Source organism: Drosophila yakuba, chromosome 3L (assembly GCF_016746365.2).
Source record: "Drosophila yakuba strain Tai18E2 chromosome 3L, Prin_Dyak_Tai18E2_2.1, whole genome shotgun sequence".
In the NCBI taxonomy this organism is placed as follows: Eukaryota; Metazoa; Arthropoda; class Insecta; order Diptera; family Drosophilidae; genus Drosophila; species Drosophila yakuba.
Window position 1 is genome coordinate 159,908 of NC_052529.2, and position 17,512 is coordinate 177,419.

The following is a 17,512-nucleotide window of genomic DNA, read 5'->3' on the forward strand; positions in this document are numbered from 1 at the left end:
AATGGTCACACTTAGTGGGGCGCCAAGAGGAAATATCGATATCGATTCCGAGTGTTGTGATAAAAATTACAAATAAATTATAAAACCGAACGAAAGAAAATCATGGAAAAAAGTGAGCCCAGCTATGGCGCTATGTGGACATTCAAGCTGGTGGCACCGTACGTGATCGTCGGCTACTTGTGCGGCCTCGCGGTGACGCTTGCATGGAACTGGTGGCAGCTGGGATACTTGGTTCTGAGTCTAAACCTAACCTACGCGTTCCCGGTGGCGATTGTTCTGGCGCTTCTTTACAGCCGGCCCGTTAGGTAAGTACTGTGTAAAAGGGCGGAAAGGATTTGTGGCTAATCTGCCCCCTATTGGCTAGCCCAGGTGCATCTTGACGCTGGCCGTTCCCTCGCTGTGCAGCTCTAGGGGCAGGGCGTTCCTCATCAGCCTCGCCTTTGTCGTGGCCGCTGTCGGGCCTACGGCCAACATTGTATCCAATTTGAAGGTGATGCTCCGAAGCCTCGCTTGCGGACAGGAGCTATTGAGACAGGCGCTTGGCCAGATGTTGGACGTAATACTGGAGCCGGTGAATGCCATCCAACTGGCGGTGGATCTGTTGCTGCAGGAAGTGCGTCGGGTGCTCAAGCTGGCCATGTTAGTGCTGTTACGCATTCAGGACCACCTAGTTGCAATTAGTGAGTGTTTAGCATCAAGAAATGCTGCCGTTTACCCTGTTGATTAATTTTAATAGTTGAAACCCTGAAGAACTGCGCCGCTTGGCTGAAATCCATCGTAGACATGTGCAACACAGAAATGGGCACTCCCTGGGCACGTTGCAAAAAGACGGCGCATCAAGCTATGATCAGGTGCCAGTCAAAATTGGGCGTATTCAAGGCACTCTGCCATGCTACAAAACTATTTCTGGCCCTCTGCTACCCCGCAAAGATCATCGATGTGTTTTGCAGCGGTTACTGGGATTTCAGCTGGGGTCTCCTTGATAAAATCTTTGAACGTAAGAGTGTATACCACGGTCGGTACTTTGATTATTTTGTTGTACGAACTCGTAGGCTACCGCGAATTTGTGCGGCACATAGAGGAAATGTTCGACGCCAATATCACTTTCGAGCACGAATTCTTCTTTGACACAAACTCCTCTAAGAGCCTGGTGGATGTGGGAGAGGAAATTATACAGGACATTAACAAGCGACTGCCGTCATTTATCTTCTTGAGCAGCTTTGTGGACATTCTCTGCTGGGTCATGGTGGTTACTGTGTTTTTAAAGTAGGTAAGAGCTTCACCATCTTACTAATTTAGAGGGTGATGCCTAAGTTGTTCCAACCAGAGCCACCATCTTCTACCTGCGATACATGCACAGCCGCCAATTTCAGAATGTGTTCATGACAAAGATTCTAAGTGATATCGACCGGCGCTACGAAAAGCACGGTTACGATCCACTACTACCACTTCAACGGCTTGAAAGGTCAAAGTATATGAAGGTACGGTTTTTCTACGTTTCCCTTATCTTATATTACAAATATTTTATTGCAGCTTACTAGTTTGCGCTTGACTTTATTTGAGTTCGTGTCTATTGTTGAGAACGCCTGTTTCATGGCCACAACGTGTCTGCAGCTGTTTGCAATCTGCTTCCTGGATTATGGGCTGTTCTGGCTGCTGACCACTATGTCCTTTCATGGCCACCAAGAGTCTGGGTTGGAGGTGCCCGCTTACGTCGATCTAGAGATAAAAGGTGGGGGCTTTGTGGCCGATGTAATGCGAGGAATCGCTAATGCCTTTCGCCCCTTGACGCAAAAAAGCATTCTAGACGTCAATCCCTGCATACCGCTGCCCGTAAAACCAGATTATGCTAAGTATATAATTATATTACTTCTCTGTCTGCTCGCTTGGCTGATCCTTTTGGCCGAGCCATATATTTTGCGCACCCGCCATCTCATAATGGCCTACTTCTATCCAGAACGCGCCAAGGAGAGAGGTAGCTTTCTGTACAACATGATTTCTGAAGATAGAAGTAAGGAAGAACATAATTTTTTTGAAGTTGTTCTAAATGTATTCTTTCTAGTAAGCATTTTTAAGTTTGTTCGCCGCAGAAAGCGTAATAAGTTTAACCACACACCGAATGTTAAGAAAACTAGAAACTTCACTTGGCTGTATAGCGGATTCTCCTGTTTAATCTGCTTGTGCTCCTGCTGCCCCTTCTGCCAGAGCACTGAGAGGTGCACCATATGTGGCCGAGCTCTGACTCCGTAAGTAGCTCCAATTGTTTAACGCACTCTGGACAACAGTTGGACGTCCTCTTTTTAGTTCGAATCGTAACCCCTGCGACACTCCTGGATGTAAAGGGGTTTACTGCAGCAAATGCTTCGAAAAGTCTCACAATAAGTGCTGTCTGTGTAATCGACCCGTGGATTATGGTGATTTTTCCGACGTTACTGAAGTGGAGTGAGTAAGACCCGGGTTAAAATAGACTATTCTTATTGCTTTTGCTTGTGCAGCGACTCTTCGGACTATTCTGAAAAAGAATCATTCAGCGAAAAACAATTCAGAAAGACCTGTGGAGCACAACGCTAACAACGAGAGAATACAAGTTATCCAGAAATATTTTCACCTATTAAACCTGATATTCAGCTAATTAAAAATATATGGTTTAGGTGAGTAATACAATAAAAATAAGTTTGTGGGGCTTATAGCAGTTCTAGCAAGTTGACTGATTTAATAGTCTGCAGGACGACATTTTTTTATAATTTGTGCAATTCCTGCCCCTCGCCGCCTTTGGGAGCCGAGCTCGTGGGCTGCAATTAAATATTAATTAAGACTACAGCAACAGCGGGTTACAAATGTTTCCCACCTATTAAGAAAATGGCGCGGCCCAAGGATCGTACCTGGTGTGTGCCTGGTTTCGATTTTTTCCTGTTTGGATCGGATTGTTTGATTGATTCCGTTCTCAAGGAATGCACGGTGTCCATTTCTCTCTGTTGTCGACTTTCTCTTTACGACTGTTTATTAAAGTCTCCCCTTTCCCCCCATGAATTCAATGTGCCACGCTAATGTGAGCACAAGTGTTTATTTATTATATAACACCCGTCTACCTCTGCCGATCTCTAGACCCTCTCTATTGACCCCTATCCACTTGACCACCATCGTTGACAGTTAACCACACACACTCGAAGAACAATGGAGCTCATCTCGCTTAAGCTAAGCAACTTTTCGAACTGATTTTCGTGCTCGTAATGTAAGGCCCGGTCCGATCAAATGATATCGGGTTACCTTGTCATACAGGGGGTAGTTTTCTTTGACACTCGATCGGTCTCCGATCGTTGTTTCTTTTGGATTTCTGAAGCTTGCACATTTCATCAGTCTCTTTCAGAGTCGCTTTCGGGCCGACGAACCTTTTATTTGAGAAAACATAGTTTCCTATTTAAAAAACTGCTTTTTTGTTTGGGTAACCAAAGAAGCCAATGCTTTTGAGCTCCATAAGGAGCTCGTGGTCGTTGCCAATTGCCTTAAAAATGGCCTTCTCCAACTCATCGTATTGAAAGTGGGGCGAAAAGGGCATGTCGTTCAGCGCGTTGAAGAGCGTATTTCCGCGCTCGTTGCCAATGACCAAAGTGCGACCACAGTGGGAAAACCTGCGTATTATAAAACAAATCCTTATTCTCTTGGCCATTTTTGAAGGCAAGACGTGCTTACCGGGCCACAGTGTTGAAAGAAGAGTCCATCTTGTGTTTGGACATGGGCTTAAGCAAATTACGGCGAAAGTCCCAGATGTTGGCGGTTTCCCGGTTCACCGTTACAATGATCGTAGAGTGGGTGGGGCTCCACTTGGCCCAGTGCACTGGGGTCATCTCGTCTAGCAGTTCGAGCAGAGGTCGCGTTATGCCATCAATCCAAATGCGCACAAACCTGCAGAATAGATACTGTCTTTAGCAACTCTTCATGGGGGCAACTGCCTACCAATCGTTGCCGCAGGTGAGGAAGAGTTTTGGAGACCAAGGCGAGAACTCCATTACGGTGACACCACCGTCGTGACAGCGCAGAACCTCCAAGTACTGGTGCTGATAGTTGATAGAACACTTGTGGATGCAGCCCTCATCGGTCAGCACGTAGTAAATGTCCTTGTGCAGCGGATGCGTGGTGATGCTCAAGCCCTGCGGGTGGCGGTTAGACTCGCAGGGAATACGCGACGATGGGTGGACGAAAATGCCCTCAGGATGCCCCTCGATTCGCTCCAGAATCATTTGGGTAAAACCAAGCAGAAAGGGACTTTTGATAATTCGGAAGCGGGTGACGGAGCCATCCTGGGAGAGGCTCAGGAACGGATCGATGTCCGCTTCGTGATCGTCGTCCGAAACTTGTTTGATCCAGCGGATGGCAACCACCGGCGAAGAGCCTGGCGAGGTGCTGCGCTGCGAGACCGCAACGGGTGTGTCCTGCAGACTGCTCACATCACGCACCTCGACGCTGCCGTCGTACAAACCAATGGCGAGCAAGGATGGCAAGAATGGCGAGAAACTGATTGCCGTTACTGGCACATCATAGTAGTACGCGCGCTCCGGCTCCCCTGGATTCTTAATACTCCAAAGAAAAACGCTGCCGGAGGTCGGTACGTGCTGTGAGGAAAAGGAGTACAGTCCGTAGCCTACAGCCAGGATGTCACCATTGCTGCGGCAGAAATCTATGTCGCTGACGGCCTTGCGCTCGGCTTTGCTAGGTTCCGGTATCAGTCGGAAGAGCAAGTTCATAGAGTAGACGTACTCGGCCTCCGCGTTCCAGCGTTCCACCTGGTCAAAGTTACGGAAGCGTCGTAACCCCGCCTCGTTTGTGTTGCTCGAGAGCGTGCGCCCCATGTACATGATGGCGTTGCGGAACTCGGGGTTCCGGAACAGGCGTTCTATTTGCGCGGTTACCTTGTCTTTCTCGGCAACGGCGTCGTCGTCCTCAAAGGTATCAGCATCCTCCGACTGAGCGAGGGCCGCGGCCAAATCCTTTACCGAACTCATAGTGGATGTTGCGAACCCCTTGGTGACATTGTTTAGCGTGTCGTACATCTCGAAGTTGGAAACGTACGAGCTGACGGTGGCCTTGGTTATGAGGATGGTGTTTACCGCCCTAGTGGTGAAGAGCAGAGTATCCGTCTGAGCATCATTGTCGGAGCGCCGGCGAATTTTGCCTTTGCCTACTGTCAGATACTCGTAGTTTCGGTTGTCGCGCTCCGCATCGTCGCCCTCGGGCGATCCCTTCGCCACCGTCGTCTGCGTCTGGCTGTGAATTTCGAAGAAGTCAGACTTGCGTAGGGTAATTTTCAAAAAGGACTTGGTGTACGGCCTTGGCTCGTACGTCTCTTCGAGAGCCTCAACGGTGCTGTACGGTTCCCAGTTAATAGTTTCGTATATTATCTAGAGGAAAATGGGAGAATGGGATTCCTGCAGGGATAATACGGCACAGTTTTTTTAAACTTGCCCCGTTCATCAGATCGTCAATGGACTGCTTGTTGCCGCCTATTCCGGCTCGAACACTGGACCGCGTCCGGGATCTGGTCGTATTTTTGGCTAGCATTGTAGTGAAGTTCGTCATTTGGTGCATGACATTCAGGTTGTACTTCATGAACTGCTCAACGTAAGCGTCATCTTGGATCGGCTTGGGCGTCATATCAACCTCCTCGCCATCGACATTATCCATTACCTAAGGGCAGATTGACACTAGTACTGGTAGATAATTTTCTGCAAAACCTTTTGGGTTCACCTTTATCTGAGATCGATACTGGAGATGTGCAAGTGTTTCAACATTGTAATAGTGGGTGGTATCTTTCTTCTTAGCCTTAGTCTCCTCGGCTTGTGCCTGAGTGACCACCACAGACTTCTTTTTGAGTTCGTTGTCTATGTTACTGGACTGCATGGAAAAGAGTGTTGGTTGGATGTTAGAAATGCAATTTAGATCTTCTAGCAGTCACTTACTTTAAAGATACTCCCATATTCTTGGCTAGTGACTGTATTTCTTACTGACGCAGACATGACTTGTATTTTTTTATGTATTCCTCTTGATTTCGTCCAAATTTGTAGAGTATATTTTGTGACTTGATTATTTTGGGGGGACAGGTTTCTTGTAATACATATGTTTTAAATGCTGCTACAAATTCTTTTTAACAAACATAAATTTCATGGTGTACTTAACTTTCTTTTAAGATTCAAAAATGTATCACCAACTAAAATGCAAATCAATTTAATAAGAAAAAATCCAGTATTATTCATGTTTGAAAATAGTAAAATGTACATATAAAAATGTTTCCTACCAAAACGTTTTTACCTAACGGAAGCATATTTTTGGTAGTTGGTGTTATAGTCAATTTCCGTTAACATAAAGTCTTTGTGCTCCTTATCAGGAGCACTCTCTACCTCTGCGTTCCCGTGTGGGTTCTCTTCGAGCTTTCCCTGCGCCTGCTCGTTAGATAATGCCGAGATAAAGTTGCCAACCAACCACCCCCTGTGGGCGAAGGACGACCGGCTGCCTTTTGAAGTTACATGTGCGAGTTAGTTAGATTTGGAGTCGCCAACAATGCAAACCTGGTACACACTCGCGGCCGTATTCGTACTTTTGTGTGGGATGTGTTCCGAGTTTTAGATGTTCGATTTCGCTATGTTGGTCTGCATGTTTTTAGTGCGCTCCTGATATAAGATAAATTGCGGCAGCAACAGAATCAAAAACGTAACTAACGTAACAAGAGCCATTAATGGAGTGTCAAAGTGAAAACCGAGTACCAGAAAACTCAATTAGTAATGTTGCAACCGACCATACTCCGCCCGAGCCCCAGACGTCTTCGGTTGTGGCCAAGCACCAGCAGCGGCAGCTGAAACAACCGCAACAGCCGCCGCAGTACGTCATAAATTCAGTGGCAATGCACGCCAAGGCGACCACGGCGAACTTCATCACGGGCGGCACGCTGCACCGGGCAAAAAGTGCGCAGGTACGTCTAGAGGGGTATATCTATTGGATGGATAGTATCCAAGGAAGTGGATCGAAGTAAAGCGATGTGGACAGGTCGCTTGTTGGAAGGTAAACCTAGTCGACAGGAACTGATATCGATACGCAAATAAAATTGTGTGGGCGTCTTTCTTGCACTCAGCAAGGTGCGCCTAATCGGTTAAGAAGCCCGTTACCCTGATTTGGATAATCAAAATGGTTAATATTTTTAAAGTCTTTGCATTTGCTAGAATCAACTTGATCAGGATACTGTTTGACTGGTTTCTCAGAAATAAATACATTTCGGCAGGTAAAATCTGCTACAGCCAAATTCCTCAAACGGCCCTCTTCCAATCGCCAACCGCCACTGCGTGGTTCGACGCGAGTGCAAAAACCATTTTACTCAGCCGAGATACAGATACATACAGATTGTGGATACGCAGGGTGCGTAACGTAAACGAACGCTGTATTGCTGTTTGTACCGGCTAACCGAGCTGGGCCGGCTAAGTGGATATGTGGCTAAATGGCTACAGGAGCATCGGGTCCAAATGCAGCTTAATGAAGGCCGCATGCGTGCAGAGAGAATCGCGCGATGTGCCCATGTTATGTAAACACATTCGCCAGGAAGGTTGGGTTGGGTGCACTTCTTGTGACGAAGCAAAAGTCAGGGGTCTGGATACGGATGCTGGCTGCCTGATTCTCGTGGAGAGCAAGGGCGTCAGGTGGTGGTGGCTTCTGTGCGAGTCACGTCATTCATCAGATGCTCCATGATGTGAAACAAATTTGCCGGGGGTGGCGTTGGGTGTTTTGGTGGGGTTGTAATGTGGTTGATCTGCCAACTTCAATGATGGTTCTTGACCAGCTACCTATACAGAAATGTATCTTTTGACTTTGCTTTCAGTTCTCCACTTGTATACATTCGATTTTGTTTTCTTTTTTCCGGGAAGTTGCTATACCATTTTTCAACGCCAATGTGAGAAGTGCTGTCGTCCTTGCCGGGTCACGAACTTGCCGCAATCAAAGCTCACGGGGGTGAGTTGTCCTCTGTTCTTTTTCCCGCCACCGAACAAAGCTGAGTTCTTTTCCCCAAGCACCCATGTTTCCTTACTGAGACCCATTTCTGAGAGCCATTTTTCGTGCTTGAAAGCGCTCTGGTTTTCATCCCGTTTGTTTTGCTCTGCAACATCTGGAAGGGTTAATCAACCTTTGCTGTCCTGCAAAGCTGCAAAGGATAAGTTGTCCTTGACAAAGCAAGGGAAGATTGTTTATGATGTAAACTCCAGGGTGCTCGATATATGCACTGAAGCTTGTAAGTGCACCGGTCCATAGGCACAGAAAATGTAGTTCGAATTCATTTTATGGAGAAATTGTTTTCAATGTTTTGATGTCTTGGATTTGTCTCAAAATTTAAACTTTATTGCAGTTTACACAATTTAAATTTTTGGTTGCACTTTTATTGTACTAAAGTGCACTTTGGAGAATTGGGCACCATGGATTTTGTAAGCGACGCTCTCGTGATTTATGAATTTATTCAATGGCAATTGGCCAGTCGAGCCAAAGTGTTTTTAGCTGGTGAAGCGGACCGGTCATTGAGCCCCGGAACCACTTCATCCTTGGCTCCTAGGAATTGAAATGCTCAGAGAAAGATTTGGAGTTTGTAGTAGTTCACAGTTAGCTCACTGGTGGCCGTCGAAGGCGCCAACATTTTTTGCTGTCGCATTTAAATTATGAGCTCTGACTGAAACTCTGACATTGGCTATGAACATTATGCATAAATCGTAAAGACTGCCTAGGCAGCGACGGTTAAAAACAGCACAAAAAGACCAAATGAACGGCCAGTATCCAGTACCAATACAGAATAAACAACATATGAAGAAAGTGGAAAGCCGGGAAAAACGTGCGCTGAAAGATGAAGAATTTAAGTGTACGTGTTGAAAATTCCTCAATTTGTTGTCTGAGAATGAGTAGAATTATTTGTGTATTTACCAGCGGTGGCTTTATTCTCGTTATTTTCCCTGACCAAACATATTCTCCGTCAACGTGACGGCAGCTGAAATATCTTCCATATGCACCCGAAAATAACATTGCGCATCATTCGAGAGACTTTTAGACACCCCGTTTACATGCGAACAGCGCCTAACATTTGATAACATAATTGCTTAAGTTTAAAATTGATATGAGTCCAAAAAAAATCATTAAAACACTGGCGGCTTCAGAGGTATTTTAACCCAGCTGCCATAAATATTTTCCAGTTCCCAGCACCCAGTGGCCATGCTAATCAGCGCTGTCAACCTCTACGGGGCACACAGAGAATATACTTCTGCAACATTTGGGATGCACATGGCGAATATACATATCTGATTCTTGAGGTCTCGAAAAAATTATCCACGCATTCTAGTCGCCTGGTTTCCCACTCCTCTGAACTTAAATTAATTTATGCAGTTGGGGACAGCTTTTCCTGAGCAGACTAAAGCGTTGCGGCATTTAATAAATTGCTCCTAAATTATGGAAAAGCGGAGCAGCCGAGATTTATTGAGGAGTATCTGGAGGTGGAAAAATTGTGTATTTTTGGATAGCCCGTTGTAAATGCGTATTCAGTAAATTCCGATAAACCTAATGTGTGTATCTCACACCGAAAGCATCATCATTTTGAGATTATCATCAATCTATGAATACTTTTCGCAGAGAGCATTTCACATCCGAAATTCTGCCTTTATAGCTGACCCATTAATCCAAATATGTCAGATGGCGTCGTTTATATTCGCATTGCGGATCAATTGGGCTATTTGGTCGGAATCTTTTGGGTATCGGGGTCGCCCACGTTTTGGCCCCGTCTTTCAATTTGATGTCTCTTCAGGTTTGGTAACTGCATTTTTGTAGTCCACGCTTTGACCTTTTAAACCAGAGGCGAGAGATGGTGGCCAAAGAGAACACACCAAATATGTTGGATTCATAAATTTTCCAAAATACCCAATCTATGTTTTGTTTACGCAACGCTGGGAAGTTGGACTGAGGAAAAAATTCGATGACTTTTCTGACTGATTTGGGTCTCGACAAATTGGAACTGCTAGCTAAATACATCACAATTCAGTGCAATAGGTCTGGCGCTAAGATTTTCCGAGTGTTTTGGTGAAGTGGGAAATATACAACATTTTTATGGAGCAATTATAAATTGACATGAGTTGTAAATTGGGGATTACATGGTTTTTGATAGCTTGTAACTTCATTTCGATTTTATGGATGTTTAAATATAAAACCAAGAAGTTTGTTCGCAGAACATATCAAACATTTTTCAGCCATAAAATAAGAAAATAAGATTAAGATAATTGCTTAAGGAATATCCACAGTCAAATGTACAATGAATCTTTTTGGAATGTCACAGAAAGCTGCAAATATTCATATTTGATTCTCTCCTCGATCGTCTGAGGATCTATTGGCACAGGTGAACTTTCGCAAATTTCCGAAAAGGTATCCATAAATGCACTGACAACATTTATAGATATATTGCTCGAAAAAATCGCAACAGCAAGATTAATTGTTGTTGTCAGGCAACAAAATGCGAGTTGAGTACAAGTATACAGTGTTGATTTAACCCAAAGCGAATCTTATCTTATCTAATCTTATCGCTTTTAGGCGTATTTTCATACGTGTACTTTGCTGGCTTTCCCCTCCTGGCTTCCATAGATATTTGCAACTAAAATGTCAACATGCCGAGCACACCCGATAAGATAAAGCCTTCAAGGTATTCCTTTTGCAGTCTTCGTTTTGAGCTGTTTTTACGTGGAATTTTTCGCAATAAATTGTGCAATCTGCTATATTTAGATTGTCGGATTGTTTATTAAAAGCGAAGTAGGGACCGAAATCAGAAATGAATTTCCCCAAAATAACCACGAGGAAATACATCATAGCTGATGGATCGCTAATGGATAATGTCGGCAATAGCATCGGATGGCCTGTTGATTGATTTATTTACACGCTGATGATCGGCCTTGCAAGACAAGAGTTCTGTTTCTGTGAGTGACACCCAGGCCATTAGCTTACGAAACCATATATTGGTAACAAGCATTGGCCCCAGTGTGTCTCAGTAATCCGACTTTCACCCGACTGATAAAGCGGACGGAGTGGGACCCTCATGCCGGCATACCTCATTCCAGAACTTCCGCCCTCTAGTTTGACGTCAATGCCTTGATAGCGAACTCCCAATTTGATTCCCAAATCAAATAGGCTGCATTTTGAAATTCGCTTCGTATACGATATGTATAGGGATCATTACCAATGCTAATTATTGTAATTGGTCGTTGATCGTCAAAATCAATGAATCAATGCATAACAACATTAGCTTTCATTCTCAAAAGTTAGGGGTAGTATCAAAACTAGAAAATTGGCCAATTTCCCAAAAGTTTGATAAAAAAAACAATAGTAATTAACGCTTGATTGCTTTTTCTCAGCCGTAAAAGTTGAACTTTGTCAACTATGTTGAAATGCAAACCAAACATTATCTCCGCTTACTGCTTTAATTACCAACGCATTCTTTTTGGCCTAGCGACAGGCGAAATTTACTTCTTCTCTGGCTGACAAGATCTCGCAGTCATGAAGATGAGACAGAGTGTATCGAATGGAAACCCGAGAGAAAAGTCTATGTACTCGTATATCTTCCTTCGGTCTGTTATTCTTGCGCCTGGCTGGCAAAGAATCTGTCTGTCTAAGCTTTCTGAGAAACACTTCACTGGGTGCCGGGTAACCCGAAATGAATCCGCAGTGAACACTCTTACATGCAAGCCCCAAACTCAGTGTTTCTCTTGTTTATTTCGCAAAGTGAATCGGAATTGGGTTAGCATTAAGTGCCACCTCAGCGGAAAGTACAAACGGAGGAAGTCAGCATAAGGTTGCAATGTGTGCGCGCTTCATCCACTTGGCCTCTGGACATCAATAAGTGTTTATGGGTCCTCCTCGCACTGCCTTATCCCAAAGAGAGTGACAGACGGCACGGATTTTATTACATGCTGGGGTAGGTTCTTGCGGTAATTGTGTTTGGCCTGCTCGGGACCAATTTCTCCGCAGGAGGTCTCATTCCGCACTTCGAGATTCTCGTTTAAGAACCAACTGATACGGCTACTGTTATGCGGACTCAGGCTGAAGGCGACTTCATTATATCACCACGGCATTATAGGGAGAGTCGTCGCTGGGAATTTGCCTACCATCGAAAGTTGATTTTCGTGTTTTGCCGCTCACCCACCAATCCGAATTCTTGAGAAAGTGTTGCAAGCACTGCTGTAAACATGGCTTTTTGAGTTAAGCACTTCAAGTGACAACCACAGATACATGTACACCCAGCCACTTCCCTCTTCACTTTCTTGCTTCTGTCTTACATTATTTTCTAGTGCGTATAGGAAATCAAAGCTGATTTGTATCTCACGGATGCCACTGCCATATGTGGCAGTTATTGCAATCTTGTTATGCAATTATTGCGGTTCTCTTTGTGCCGATGTTGCAGTCTTCTCTATGAGGAATCCTATTCTCTTACGATATTTTATTCATATTTCAAGTTTAAAAAAAAAAAAATATCTACTAGCAAGAAGGTATATGTATATATTCATGATCAGCATCCCTAACCCGATCTCGCGCTGGTTTCGTCCATATCCATAAGCCGCCCAAAACTGTCACTCCCACACTTCAAAACATTTAGGTCCACTCTTGCACTCACAAAAGATGAGTATCGGGTATCCGATAGTCGAAAGACTAACAAACCCACCCGAGTTTTCCATGAAGGCTCCTTTCTTTAAAATGCGAAATTCAGCTTTTAAACCAGACTCTTTTTGCTTTGGCAATATTTAGGGTCTAGAAAGGTGGAGGAGGCCATAATTCATGCTGCCCATATACGATATGAACTCCCTTTGTTTTCAGCTTAGTATCTCAATTTTTAAAGTAATGTAATGAACGGCTGCAAGATCTCGTTTTGCCTCCCAATGTGGGTGTATCTTGCAACCGGCACCCATTGGGACCCTGCTCATGAATAATGCAAGCACTAGTAAAACACAGGCCTAGGAAACACTGATCCCTGACAGCTTCCCTGGCTGCTCCGTACAGGCAAAATAAACAAATTGTTTGTTATTATCGCTGGGTGGCGCAGATTGTGTCAAGAATCCGGACTTCTTACTCCGGATTGCAGATTAAGACGTCCGAAGTCGCGGCAAATTGTCAATCGTGCCGCCAGCTGCCAACGATTTACTTAGGCCTTACATTCATAGATCCCCGCCTTTCTGCCCCCTTCCATTTCCTTCGTGAATTATTTGTTCTGCATGTCTTTTTTCGGCCTGCACGGTGCGTTTACGAAGGAAATGGAACGCTTTTGAGATTCCCTACAATTTTCAATCTCTGTCAAGATCAAATCCATATCACAGAAAATCTGTTTACTAAACTAAAAACTAGATTACACATTTGGCAGGGTTTAATTACCATTAAGTTATTCTGTGCGGTCAAAGGACCCTTGCGAGACGAAAGTGGATAGGATCGCTAGTGGTCACGCAAATATATTTTCTAATACTCCACTCTTTCGCAGCACTTAATTACTGCTGAGCTGGACGGCCTTTTTCCTTAGGCTCATACATGTCCGCAAATTCTGACCCCTCATCCACCGTCACCGTCACTGACCTGCCCAACCCCAAGAGCGGAGACTGGACGCAGAGCACATCTTAATTGCGCCCGCTGCTAGAACCATCTGATGATGGGTTCCCCCAGCTGCAGGTGGTTCCTATTCTAATTGAATGCCGCAGAAGCTGGCCTGCGGCCCAGGGTGCGTTAAATTGGCAAAGGGAAATTCCGGGAATCGGTTCCAATGCACTACTCGGCCCGCTCCGACGTGCTCCATTTTGGCTCAATCTAGTTCGTTTCCGTTGTCGACACTTGATTTTTTATTTCTCCTCCGATTTGTGATTTCGCTCTCTGGCTTTGATTCCAATCCATTTGCAGCTTCAATGAAACTCGCAGCTACGGCATTGTTTTCCCGAAGTGGCACGTTCTGACCATCTATATCGCACGCTTGGCCAGCAGCGAATTCGAGCTGATTACCCAGCGGCTCAGCATAGTGGCCAGTTTATATGGTTGGATGCTCGGAATGGAGATGTCGAACAAGAAATGTTAATGCTGCACTATGACGACCTACCCCAATTTGGTCTTTGACGTGGGTTAGGATAAAGATAAAAAAAAGACTAAACCCAAGGGTTTTTGTTTTGAATAAATGCAATGTCATAATTTATCTATAATCGATGATGAGCCATTGAAGCTACTCCACAATTAACAAACGCTGGTAAAGCAACTGTCAGATGACTAAAGTGGCTGAACTGCATAGGTCCAAGGGGAAGGTTGATTTATACAATAAAATACTACGTCCGCTTTGCTCTGAGGTTTAGTAATATTTGCCACAGTCTTCATCCAATTCTCAATCGTTGATTGGACAATATTTCAAAACGCAGCCCTAGGCATCCAAATGTTCAGTCATTTGCCAAATTTCCCATACAAAAGCAATGACGTCTAAAATTTTTACAATTTACGCAAGAACGATAGCGGCTTGTTTATAAATATGTATCCGTATGTGGTTTTAGTGTGATTTACATATGCACAGTTTTAGATTCCATATTGCTTACAAATGGTAACATGTTACGATGTGTTATAAATGAATGGGCGGCTTTGTATTTTTACGAGGGCTCACCAAAATAAATATATAAATGGCAAAGAGTGGGTGGTAAATAAAAATGGAGAAGCTCCAATGTGAGCGACTGTGACCTTTTAATTAAATTTAAAAATGTAAAGCCCCAATACGAATCCATAATAATTTATTTAACATTTCGACTTAAAAGTCTGGTCTATATTTGTACAGTTTTGTACAAATGTAAAGATCTATTTAAGTGCTCAGGATAGTGGTACAGTGGTCCACGAAACCCCTAACGAGCCAATTAGAGGGCTTACATCTGGATGTGTCCCCTTTCGGTCATTTGGTTTGGCTTGCATATTTTTCTAACCCTAAGCACACAAATGTCCGAAATTGCCGACAAATTCTCTGGAATGCGGGTGGTTTCCAAATTCATCTTATTTCACATCGCATTGTTTGTGTAGTCAAAACCGGTTGCTGAAAAAATGAATGCCAAGCGTGACAGCAAGAAAGAATCACTGAGGACGGGACGCCGTTTTCAAAACCTCACACGCAGGGATAATGTACAAACGACTTCAAAGCAAAATCCGTTTACATTTGTATGACAAACTTTTTCGGAAATGAAATTGGATAAGCCCACGCTCAGTTTTCTTCAAAACGTTTAACGACTCCGCAGTTTAGATAAGAACACGAATTAATAGAAAGTCGCTATTAACTTGCCACTCCCCTCTAGTGTTGAGAGTCACCTCAAATCGAGCAAATTAAATTAAATCAATCCTCCGACAACGAAAGTGACAGTAAAACTCAACGAGCGTCGGAGTCTTTGTTATTCCCGGCGGAATGGGGGTTTGGGGGCCTGAGGTTTCGGTTCTCCAATTTTCGTGTTTCCTTGGCCTGTCTTTACACTGCCTTCGCTCTTGACATGACTGAAGTGGGCGTGGCACTCGGCATGCAAATCATGTCAAATGTCGCACTCAACTCAGCTCAGCTCAACTCAGTTCAGTTCTGCTCGGAACTGCAGCTGCACAGACATCGGGGGCTTCTTGGCCCGATTGTATGTGCGCGTTTGCCTTTGGAGTGGGTAACAACTTCCTTTTTGTGTGGAACGGGTGTCTGACCTTCAGCGCTGACTTATTAAGGAGGTATGTTCTGTTCCTGCCCTTTTCGGTGCCCAGAACTCCTCACGCCTACGAGGTGTACACAAATGTGTTTGGACAGCTGCCGCATCGTGGTTTGAGCTTCGAAGAGGGCGGCTACTGTATTCAACTGTCTCTTTAGAGGGTAACTTGAGCTTGGTCGGGTTCTCATCTCCCGGCTACTTGAGCTTTCGGGGGTAAACATACCGCTTTATCGAGAACGTCTGCACTTGATTCGTGCTAGCGAGGAATGCATCGAATATAATCGAATCGGGTAGAATTGGCTTTCTCGCGTTACGATTGTTTGTCATAGCCCAATTACAAGGGGAAATAGATATGATGGCTCCCTCAAGAATAATAATACGATATGAGAGGGGCATGTGGTTATTGGATCTCTGGAGAATGGCTCGTTTTTTATGCCTTTTTGAGATATCAACAAATTATAAAACGACCGATCCCCCAATCTAAAAATTTCTTTACCATCGGTATACAAAAAAACATTCGGATTCGTTACCAACATCCACATCCACATCTACGATATAGGCAATGTAAGCAGTTAACAGCGCGGCCAACATTTACGACATTCGAAATGTTCTTCAATAACAGCCGCAACGTTGCGTTCGGTGTCAATTCAGTCCACGGAGTTGCTTGCTGCGGTGCAGACCTCGTTCGGGATTTAAGCGCTTGGAAACGTGAGATACGAAATCCGATTCGTGACAACCTAACTAAAAGTACAAACGAGAGATATTCGGGAAGCCGCGATTTGCTACATTTGTGGTTTGGCAGCGTCTTTTGTTTTCGGATTCGGTTTTTTCGGCTGCCCGCGGCTAAACTTGAAATTAAGCTGACTCAGCAAAGCCAGATACAAGATACATATGCAGATGCGAGCTCAGTGCTGAGCTGCAGATAGACAACAGTGAAATGAGATAAGAGTGGCCAGATACACGTCGAAAAACTTTATTTATATTGTCCTGGATTAAATATATCTAAAGACATCTCGATTGTGGCCGTCAACATGTCGTGCTAAGCTGCGACTGCTCCAGCTCAACCCAGATCGCAAATCAGACCCACGAACCAAAGATGCTGGACAAGACTACCAGCTCATCCGTGTCGGTGTCCACCTCCTGCTGCAGTTCAAATGCCACCAATGCGGACCTAGACTACGATGTGCCTGTCTCCCGCCGCATCCTCATAAAATCGGTTAGTAGACCCTCGCGATAAGGCCTATCATAAACCGCCGCACATTATGCTGCGGAGATGAAGCCATCCTGCATATGATGAAGCTATCTTCGTGTCTCATCTGCTGTTGTGACAGTTCGGCTGCAAGGAAACCGGAGCGGCTTTCTCAACATGTATCTTAGGCAGGTCTCAGGCGGAAAAGTTTCTACGACTTTAGCCTTTTGCGTTCGTTATCACCTCTCAGCGAAACCGTTTGATGTGCCAGTTTGCAAAGCAGGTGAGATATCGCAATGTTGTGATAGCTCAGTCGATGCCTGCCAGTGCTTCAAACTTCTAGTCTTTTGTGGAAAACAACATGAGCTCACCGCGATAAACAATCTAGGAGTGATTCCCCCAGATAATTTCGCTTCTTAGCTTAAGAAGCTTCTGATTAGATTTGAATCAAAGGTGATTAGGATAGACCCTTGCAACTTTAATGAAAACTGAATGTTTCGCTCGGGGAATGGACTATTATTTCAGATCCATTTGAGTTCATTTATGCTTACTTAAAACATTCCAAATAAGTAAACTGTGAAAGGCAATTATTTCAAAT

At 44.5% G+C, this 17,512-nt stretch overlaps 3 protein-coding genes across 10 annotated transcripts in view; 2 read left to right on the forward strand and 1 right to left on the reverse strand.

The window, feature by feature from the left end:
* LOC6532180 (DC-STAMP domain-containing protein 2) overlaps positions 1–17,512 on the forward strand; it is a 24,406-nt gene continuing 6,894 nt past the window's right edge. Inside the window, exons 1-10 of one of the 7 annotated variants that reach the window (XM_043207026.1) lie at positions 3–305; positions 370–680; positions 737–997; positions 1,053–1,266; positions 1,328–1,481; positions 1,534–1,732; positions 1,958–2,011; positions 2,063–2,246; positions 2,305–2,442; positions 2,496–2,698. In XM_043207026.1, coding sequence (XP_043062961.1) covers positions 103–305; positions 370–680; positions 737–997; positions 1,053–1,266; positions 1,328–1,481; positions 1,534–1,732; positions 1,958–2,011; positions 2,063–2,246; positions 2,305–2,442; positions 2,496–2,571 — 1,794 coding nt within the window. In that variant the 5' untranslated portion in view covers positions 3–102 and the 3' untranslated portion in view covers positions 2,572–2,698. Of the gene's footprint in view, positions 306–369; positions 681–736; positions 998–1,052; positions 1,271–1,327; positions 1,482–1,533; positions 2,247–2,304; positions 2,443–2,495; positions 2,699–17,512 lie in introns of those variants that run through there. The other 6 variants (XM_043207025.1, XM_043207024.1, XR_006245181.1 and 3 more) reach the window with 6 other exon arrangements.
* Positions 3,358–6,186, reverse strand: LOC6532181 (dynein axonemal intermediate chain 4). Its single transcript, XM_002092919.4, has 6 exons — positions 5,955–6,186; positions 5,743–5,889; positions 5,461–5,682; positions 3,955–5,396; positions 3,691–3,903; positions 3,358–3,629 (listed from the first exon to the last, which is right to left on the reverse strand). The coding sequence occupies exons 1-6, from the start codon at positions 6,009–6,011 to the stop codon at positions 3,419–3,421; spliced, it is 2,292 nt and encodes a 763-aa protein (XP_002092955.1). The 5' UTR covers positions 6,012–6,186; the 3' UTR covers positions 3,358–3,418.
* Positions 6,565–17,512, forward strand: part of LOC6532184 (breast cancer anti-estrogen resistance protein 1) — a 26,377-nt gene continuing 15,429 nt past the window's right edge. Inside the window, exon 1 of one of the 2 annotated variants that reach the window (XM_015193715.3) lies at positions 6,565–6,961. In XM_015193715.3, the coding sequence (XP_015049201.1) occupies positions 6,728–6,961 (234 nt within the window). In that variant the 5' untranslated portion in view covers positions 6,565–6,727. Of the gene's footprint in view, positions 6,962–16,384; positions 16,942–17,512 lie in introns of those variants that run through there. The other variant, XM_002092921.4, reaches the window with a different exon arrangement.

Excerpts from the sequence above, each read along its gene's own strand:
- LOC6532181 (XM_002092919.4), bottom strand. The coding sequence starts at position 6,011 with ATGTCTGCGTCAGTAAGAAATACAGTCACTAGCCAAGAATATGGGAGT. Across the intron at positions 5,683-5,742 it reads AGTATCGATCTCAGATAAAG|GTAATGGATAATGTCGATGG; the intron begins GTGAACCCAAAA and ends ATCTGCCCTTAG. Across the intron at positions 3,904-3,954 it reads CTCACCTGCGGCAACGATTG|GTTTGTGCGCATTTGGATTG; the intron begins GTAGGCAGTTGC and ends TCTATTCTGCAG.